Source organism: Volvox carteri (genome assembly GCF_000143455.1).
Source record: "Volvox carteri f. nagariensis unplaced genomic scaffold VOLCAscaffold_71, whole genome shotgun sequence".
Classification (NCBI taxonomy): domain Eukaryota; kingdom Viridiplantae; phylum Chlorophyta; class Chlorophyceae; order Chlamydomonadales; family Volvocaceae; genus Volvox; species Volvox carteri.
This window is the reverse complement of record NW_003307614.1, coordinates 1084-9888: the sequence shown is the minus strand read 5'-3', so window position 1 is coordinate 9888 and position 8805 is coordinate 1084. Positions and strand designations below refer to the sequence as shown.

The window sequence follows — 8805 nt, the reverse complement described above, 5'->3', positions numbered from 1 at the left end:
GGTCTCCACTAAAGCTGTCTACAGATAGAGGAATGTTTTGCATCAGGAGTTGCTCCGTAGCTTGTAATGCATCTTGCCATTCCACCACTTTGTTCGTTGTTGTTACAGGGTGGTTCAGCTTCACCAGTGGCCTCCTTCCGGAGGCAGTTCCCTGCTCACTCCTGCTAGAGGGGCACCCTAATCCGTCACCCCATCCGATTTCAGAATGTATTCGTTGGGTTCGGCAACTCACCACAAGTATCCAACCAAATCTAGCGGATCAACGGCGCCACAACTGAGTCTGGTCAGCTCGCGAGCTGCTATTATCACGTCCTACATCGTCCATAAGATGGGGGGCCAACTCCCTTTCCAACACCCCTCACACATCGAGAGGTTGGCATGTAGATTTGAACCCGGGTCCTCTGGGAGCAGAAGTCAGGCCCTATCCTCTGCCAGCCACCTGCCTTTGTTATATGGCCATCCAACTTTTGGCGGTTGTGGGGAATATTCGAGAACACGTGCATGCATGATGGGCGTGCTGGGCGGTGCGTTTTGTGAGGCGATAGTCCAGCCAGTGTTAACACAGGCGCCTTGGATCTTGGTCATGCACTCTTTCCTGCATGCCCTTTACCCAATGTACAATCGCATGTGTCTGCTCATGTCCCAGGAGGGGGGCCTTAATTAGGGGGAATCGTTTTACCATCAGATGTTCAGCGCATCATGACAGTGTAGGCATATCTCCCCCCAGTTGAGGATGTTGATTTTCATCTGTTAGCTCCTAATGCGTGGTGTGGGAATTTCCCTCTCTGGGGAAACCCTGTTCTCCTGAAAAAGAGATTGAGTGTCCCGTCAGTTAGCATCCACCCAGGGCGGAGTATAGACACCACGCACTCCTGGGCTGTAAGGCTCTGGAAACGTTGGGGAATGTTCTTCCTTGCGCAGAATGATCTAGATGTGGTTATGTACACACCGGACCAGGCAGGGCTAGCAATGCGCAGGGCATGGCATCAAACAGTGGACCAATACCTGTCCATTCACAGCTCTCAAAAGTACAGCAAATCTTTGAGGCGCCGCCCATAACGAATATCCATGAATAACGTATTTCAAAAGTATGCTTATCATTTTTTGCATGAACTGACTCGAATCTTTGATCGCAAGGGAAGGGGGAAGTTTTTGTAGGTTTATTTGAAATCGTTGAAAAAAACCGTAAAACCCATAGAACCCTCATGCCATTTTTTAGTTTTAGTTTTTCAACTGCAGGACCACCGTCCATATCGTTTTGTAGGTAGTCGGATGCTGCATGCTGTCGGATGCTTCATACTTGAGTTCCTGCAGGCCGTGTACGACATTCACACAACAGCATCTGCGGTATGAAAGCTGAACCTTATCGGGACTGACTAAAACTGGCAGCAGTATTATCATGTCGGCTCTCTGTTGCATTATATCCATTGCGAGATGTTTTCCTTATTTAATTTGCATTTGTAAGGCGTCATACGATGAGGTGGCAAACCCCTTTGGTGACAGCCAGGGTGTAGGGCTGCAGATGCAACCTGTCGTACCGTGTTACACAACTCGTGTATTCATATGGGCAGTGCTACAATGTCATCTAATTCGAGTTTGAATATGTGGGGATAGACGAACACCTGGAACGGCTTAAAACCCCAGAATGTGATCCGTACTTACTTTGTGCAGCATTGTGTACGAGTATATGAGTGGCCTGTTAGACAGGAGCCCTACCGTGTGTTGGCTTAGTTAGGAGTACGACACATCTTGTTGCCGGTTGGTGCACCTGCTGACTGTTGGGGTGACATGGTTCAGAACAGTTCGAAACCTATGCATTCTCTAGGGTCAGAGGATGAGGAATATTCATCAGCTGTGATACAATAGATTAGATACTGGCAAGTACTGGTTACACCAGTAAAAAAACGCAGTGACACATGCCATTTTGATACCTACATACTGCCAGTCATCAGCAACGTTGCTGGTTAACCATCTGAACATGTGCACACTTTTACTCATCTGCCCAACCCAACACAACAGTACATACTAAAACACCTAGCAGACACTTCCTTCAGAAACTGCACCAGATTGCCTATTTGGGCAACCCCACAGCTTGCCTAACCAACTAGCAATTGACATCAGCAGCATTCCATGGCTAACGAAAGGGGCTACTACCACTGCATCAATAAGGACAGTAGCTCGCACACAGTAGCTCAACAAAACATGAAGATCGTGGCCATAGGTCCAAGGTGTCCACAAAGCTGTCCCTTCACCCAGCACAACAATTGTTGTGGTGAGGATGCATCAGGTGCTGCTGTGCAGGTCTTAGTATGTGTGCGTGACACCTTCACTAAATGCTATCAATGCCACTGTAGCAAGCTACATTTCCCTTAAGAATATTTCAACGATTACTTATAACAATAATTCGTTTTGTACATGTGACGAGCCACGTCACATGCATCGAACATGACAGTTGGGGCCCTGGGCCCCACCAACATTATCCTAGTACGGCAAGACCGTGGTAGGGAATCTCTGGCAGGTAGGCCGAGATATAAGCTACCCGGGCGGGGTGCTCTGGCCAGACACTGACGTATCACATCTACTAGGTGTTCGGAGTTCAAGACTCTGCTGCCGCCATCTCTGATTGTTTCATACATGTCTATGTACGCTAGTGCTTGCCGCTGGGTTGGACTTATTCCTACTCCGGTGAGGACAGCCAACACCACGCTTCCGCTTATCCAGTCGACCCGCCAGGTGAGCAACTGCTACAGCCACGCAGAATGTACAACCGGGTGTTGGCTGACCGCTCATGCTTTTTGGGGTCGGGCGGCCAGGCAGCCTCTCGCTCCTCGGCCTTCCTCTTCTTCGTTCCTGCCCGCACCTTAAACTTGTTGTAGACGCTAGGATCCACCACAAAGTAAAGGCTGGGTTGGCGGCCCTCCTGGCCCGGAGCAGAGATGCCGAGTCGCTTGAACACGTCTTCGAGGTCATCAGCATTAATTTCCTTCATAGCCGACACAGTCATCTGGAAAAGGTACATTGCCGGCACCATAAGAGCATCAATGACGGGGAAGTTGGAGGACTTGGGCCTCAAGTATGTGTCCATCGTAGTGCTCATCATACCATGGACCTCATTGTCTGTGAAGATGTTATACTGCTTGCATTCCGGGATATCCAGCTTCTCCTCCTTGCCCCGCTCCAGAGTCTTCGGGTCCAATGGCAACACATCGAACTTGCCGCCAGTCGCCAGTGCAGCATGCATGACTGCCTCAAAGAGGTAGCCCTTTAACACCTTCGCTGCCATTTAGAAGAGATATCAATTCCCCCCTTTCACATTTCCATGCCCATTTGGCAAACTCGACAGCCACCCATTTGGTAGCAAAGTTTAGGGTTTGGTAGCAAAGTTTAGGTACTGCACCTCGAACTTGCGTCAACCACAATATGGATCACGCAATGGCCGACCGAACCTATTGTGATTGGAGCAACCAGGGAGGCAGGTCAGGTCATAGGTGTGTTACAGGTGAAAGGCAGGTACAACTTGCCAAGAAACGAGATGTCTGCAGCAATATGAACATGGAAGGACACAAGAGCTCAGCAGCAATGCAAACATACAGAATCAGTTTCCACTGGATAGAAGGATCATCAACATCAAAACTCAGGCAATGCAGGCGAAAACTGGGTAACGACCTTAAATGACATGAGGCTCAGACAGAGGACTAGCTACACTACAGTGCTTCACCTGAGAAACGTTGCTTGCATCTATGGTGCTGATCAGTGGCTCCTGCAGCTTAGACAACATCCAGTTGGGGTTCTTCAACGGCTGCTCAAGCACATACCGTGCTACACCGCCATAGTAAGTGTAGAGTTCCTCCACGGTCGCCTCTGGCACTGCACTATACATCTTGCTGCGGGCACATTTATGGTGCGAGGGAAAGCAAGTAACAACTTTTACTGTTTACACGTGGGACAAATGGCAACAAGTGCAGTTTAGTTAAGGGCCTAGCTCCCACACCACCCGTCCCACACCCAGCAATACTCAAGGCCAGCACCGCTTCAGGCACCGAAACAAGTGCCATTACCGCCATTGTCGATGACACTTCTGCGGGCTTGTCCAAGGCTTTTGATGGATTAGACAGGGTTCCCACTGAAGCTTACAGGGATCAGAAAAATGTTGCCTCCACTGTTGTGGCCGGTGTCGCAGCTGAGGCGAGGTCATTGCTCGGCATATTCTCTCACCCTCATACTACGTCTGTCAAGGCCTGGCCTGCTCGCCTGGATGGCACCATCTGCTTTCCAGAGCTTGACGACCCGGACTTTGCCGTGCTGGGGCTGGGCGATAAGGCTCTGATAGCCACTACCCTGGGCCTAGGCTGTCTGCACGGCTTGCAGCACCTGGGCTTGCTGAACAGGGTCCGCTACCTCAGCGTGATCTCCGGTAAGTTGCAGTTGCTGGCTAATGTTCCTGCTCCATACAGGGACTCAGCATCACACACACGCACATTGTATCCCTGCTCATCTCATGTGACGGTGTGCGTGTTGAATGCAGTCGGCCAAGTGGCTGGTTTGACTAGCTAGGTAGCTGGCTGTCTACCTACTTGACTAAGTAGGCCTGGTAGGCGATCAACATAGGCACATGCACAGTTCTCGTTTCAAATATATATCATCCAGGCCGGGGTTCACCTGGAAGCGAGGGTACGTGTGGGACAGGTGAAGAGATGATGTAATGCTTGCTTGTTGGCCTGGAAGGAGATGTATGTGTATACATGTGTGTGTGTGTCTATTGCAGCTCGGTTGCATTACTCAGAGAGGTGTAACGAGCCCACCAAACAAGCCAGGTAGGGGCACGCCATTCACGGCGAGACGCCACATGGTCTCCTTGTTCTCATTCTCCCAGCGCACCCCATGCCATAAGCGTGCCAGGGTTGCCTGAAAGCGACTAACCTCGAGCAGCAGGGTAGTCACGCCTACCTCCCGTTTGGCCCACCAGTCTCAATCCACAATCATACAACCACTGATTAACTGAATCCCCACTAAGACTCCGAACCAGATTTGATGGGACATGGTTGGCGTGCCCCGGAAGGCCACAGGCCACCCATACATGTCAGTAACAGGGGGCGGTGTTGGCTAGGCTAAATGGGTCTAAATGGGTCGGAATGAAGGCGACATTATGAAATGCTTTTTCCCATACTCTTAGTGTTTACAGCACCAGTCAACAGCAGCTGCATGCCCTCGTTGTGGGTTTCCCTACCCTTACGCCTACTCCACCATGAAATAGCATGTCAGCACCACCAGCAGCCGCTGCTGGATGCCGCCGCCACCACAACTGGGCACCGCCACTCCTGAGCCCAACCTGCCACTCCGCTGCACGCACTCTCAGTTGAACCTACCCACCCACACAACCAGCCAGGCGACCAGAGTATGCCGCGGTCAGGTCAACAGACACACACAGCAGCCCTGCCTCCCATCCTGGCGACAGGCTAGCTTGCTCTGGCCACCCATCACCACACCGGGTACATTGTCAGCCGGACACTGTATGCTCAGGTGGCTGCTCCTGCAGCCCCCAAGGTCGCCGACAGGTCCGACAGGATGCTGCATATGACTGCACTGGGCACCAGGATGGCTTTGTTTGTACGAGTGTCAGACCCGACCACCATGGCCACAAGCTTGCCGGTGTCGACCGAGAAGCAGCCGCCACCTGAATCACCGGCACCCGCAACAATGTCACCGCGGATGTGGCTGTGCACATCCAGCTCAGTCGCCGCCACCATGCCGTGGCTGATGGATGTGGCGTCCGCTTGCGCCTGCGTAGACTGGCCGTGGACGTAGTACTTGTCGCCAGCCGAGACACCACAGTCCAGCACCGGGGGCACCAGCTTGCACTGCACCTGAAGGTCAATACCAGTGAAGCAATATCACAGGCGGTTGACTATGTTGCGAATTGTGAGTGCTTTAATGCTCCAGCTTGAGCTTGCATGGACCTTGACTTGTGGGAATCTAGGCAAGGAAAGGGCTTGGGGAGGAAAGGTGCAAGGGTGCTACATGTGCAGAAGTAAGCTCAATTGCCACTACTGTAGGCTTAACCGACCCGCACACTGGCACACCTCGAGGATGGCAACGTCTTGGATGGGATTGATGCGCACCACCGTTGAGTCCACCAACACCCTGCGGTCCGCGTCGGGGCAGTGCACGGCAATCTGCGAGCAGAGCATTGTTGCATGAAGCTTACAAGCATTGTGCAAGGCGAGGTGGTAAGAGGGCCAGAGCCATGCACAGCACAAGAGGCATGCCTGCCTGCATGATTGGTCGCACTAAGAACAGCAGCACTGGGTGTTGCTATGTTGATACACATGCACAGTTGCACCAGCAACAGCCCAAGTCAAATACCATTCATAAGGCAGCAGCTCAAGTCAGACTCCATTCACGAAAATCGGCAAACTGCCTCATGTGGAGCTCCTACTCTTATGATGCCATGCACACCTGCATCTGTTGCCCAAGTGTCCATTCTCCATGCCTGCCGTGCGCGAACGTTGCCACGTGGTGCAGCCCAACCACCGTGGCCGCCTCCTTGTACGGCAGATAGTTGGGGGGCTCCACCACCAGGTGGGCGGCATACTTGGAAGAGTAACAAGCGCGCGCCCTGATGGTTGCCATCACGTCGGTCCCACCTGCTGCACCTGCATCTATTGCAAACACAAACAAGCAAACAGAGGTGCTCATCGGGAGCTTTTTAAAGGGCTTCACATTTTGGGCATGATAATCAAGCCGCTTCAGCTCCCGATTGAATATCGCCCGCCCGCGAATTTTACACACATACATGTAAAGCCCATGTTCCCGGCTTTTGAGAGCTGGCCTTTGCGCGGCTGGCCATGGCCTTCGCATTTTGGAGTTGTACGGAGGTTTTATTGGGCAGTCATACCTTGCATCTCGTTTGTATGAGAGCTGCTTAGGGTTTTGCGCTTCACTACATACTGTAAGGACACAACGCATTCAACTCCAAGAAGTAACGTAAAAATGAGACGAACTCACCAGAGCTGGGATCCGGCGGTGGGACAGTACTTGCCGGCGGGACAGTACTTGCCACAGCTGTACATCAAGGAAAAGCGAGGGTGCAGTATGCAGGTAGGTCATTTGTCATGAAATTGTAAAGGAACACACATCTTACTAACGGTTCGGAAGACCATGACCATGCATGGTATGCAGTGTACCAACGATGCGCGTGACAGACTCGTCCAGAGCCACTGAGGTAGAAGCCGCGGACTTGGCAGTTCAGCACGCTAAAAGTCGGAAAGGCATGTAGCTACCAAAGCCACCAGAATCTTCGCAAACACAACAATGCTCATAGGTACATATTAACGGCCAAAAGCTAATGCAGGTCGGTATATCAGGAAGACCACGTGCATCCTAGATTCCCGATATGTGGCGGGTGCAGGTAGAGGCAGCGCGGCTCGCATGTAGTAGCAATCTTTATGCAGCATTCTTAACACCTGAGGTAGCTTCATGCGCAAGTTTGCAAAGGCTATCTGCAAAACCTAGGTTTGGAACTCGCCATCAGCGCCTCGGTGTGCTAGCGGGAAAGGGCGTGCGTCCTGTCTACTCTCAACCACAATGCCTAAGCACCGCAGCACAATTGAGGGACAATTCTCGCAGGGCTTGACGAGACACTCCTAACGCCCTATGCGTCCAATGGCACTCCTAACGGCCCAATGCGCAAACTTTACAAGTGCGTGCCTGCAGTGGCGGTTTACAGGATACGAGCCTAACAATGCTTAAGTACGCGATTGCATACAACGGACCTTGGATAGCGGCCTTTAGAGCCAACTGCTGTCGAACAGTGAGGCCTGCTGCTTGTTCCGCATTCAGCAGGCGGAAAGCGCCGCCGACCTCGGCATCTACGTCAAACCCTAAATCTAAAAGGGCAGCAACAATTGGCGAAATGGAACTATCGTCCTCGCCCCCCACAGAAAGCAGGGCTTGCCGAATGGTCACCATGTCTAGGTAGACCCGGACCCTGTGTGCTAATTGTATTGGAGGTCACTGTAATGTTTTGCAGTTCGTTAGCGCGCGCTTCTGAGACCATGTCGTAACTTCGGAGCTAGTGGAGCTTGAACTTGTGTGTACTTGTGAGGTTATGGCGCGCTAATATGACTATTTAAGCGGACCATTTTATGAACATTGTAAGTCTAAGTTGAGGTTGAAACACCGATCTTCTGAGCCTACGTAAGTGTATCGGACAGTAAAGTCAGCTTACGCTTCCCAGTTGTTAGGAGCGGCCTGGTTCCCTTTCAATTGGTATCAGAGCCTAGGTGATCCTCCTCGCCGAGCTCTTCATCGTCGTCGCCATCGTCTTCGTCGTCACCGCGCCATCGCGCCATCGCGCCATCGTCTTCGCTCTTCACTTCGTCTTCGCCTTCATCACTTCGTCTTCGTCTTCGCCCTCATCCCTTCGTCTTCGCCCTCGTCACTTCATCTTCGTCCTCTTCACCTCTTCAACAACCATGTCTCTCTCGAACGAGTTCCCGTTCCCGCCTTCCTATCCTGCCGCCACCGACCCCGTGCCCGCGGCGCCCCCCACCACGTCCGAAGCCGCCCTCCCCTGGGATAGAATCTCAGAGGTAGCCGCCCGTGCTGCCATCCGAGCCTTGGAGAATCGTTCGTCAACGACCAACAACCAGCACGGACCAGCCCCCCGCTTCAACCCCACAGCCAAGGATGCCGATCTTGCTTCATGGGCCAACCGCCTACGCCTACACTTTACGGTATGCGGTTTGCATGAAGACAGTGCGCCTGCTGTCGCCATCGCCCTTTCTGCCATCGAAGGACCTACCC

General features: G+C 52.3%; 3 protein-coding genes across 3 annotated transcripts; 1 reads left to right on the top strand and 2 right to left on the bottom strand.

The window, feature by feature from the left end:
* Positions 1-1221: 1221 nt before the first annotated feature.
* Positions 1222-3283, bottom strand: VOLCADRAFT_98334 (uncharacterized protein; the record flags this gene model as incomplete). The annotated part of the gene is made up of 2 exons (XM_002957218.1): positions 1222-1308; positions 2861-3283. 2 exons carry the CDS (start codon positions 3281-3283, stop codon positions 1222-1224), a joined length of 510 nt encoding a protein of 169 aa, XP_002957264.1.
* Positions 3284-3740: 457 nt separating this feature from the next.
* Positions 3741-4554, top strand: VOLCADRAFT_98333 (uncharacterized protein; the record flags this gene model as incomplete). Its single annotated transcript, XM_002957255.1, has 3 exons — positions 3741-3832; positions 4026-4414; positions 4526-4554. 3 exons carry the CDS (start codon positions 3741-3743, stop codon positions 4552-4554), a joined length of 510 nt encoding a protein of 169 aa, XP_002957301.1.
* A 171-nt stretch (positions 4555-4725) lies between these two features.
* Positions 4726-7975, bottom strand: VOLCADRAFT_107603 (uncharacterized protein). Its single transcript, XM_002957217.1, has 5 exons — positions 7773-7975; positions 7006-7062; positions 6457-6653; positions 6081-6173; positions 4726-5864 (listed from the first exon to the last, which is right to left on the bottom strand). Exons 1-5 carry the CDS (start codon positions 7966-7968, stop codon positions 5517-5519), a joined length of 891 nt encoding a protein of 296 aa, XP_002957263.1. The 5' UTR covers positions 7969-7975; the 3' UTR covers positions 4726-5516.
* Between the last annotated feature and the right edge of the window lie 830 nt (positions 7976-8805).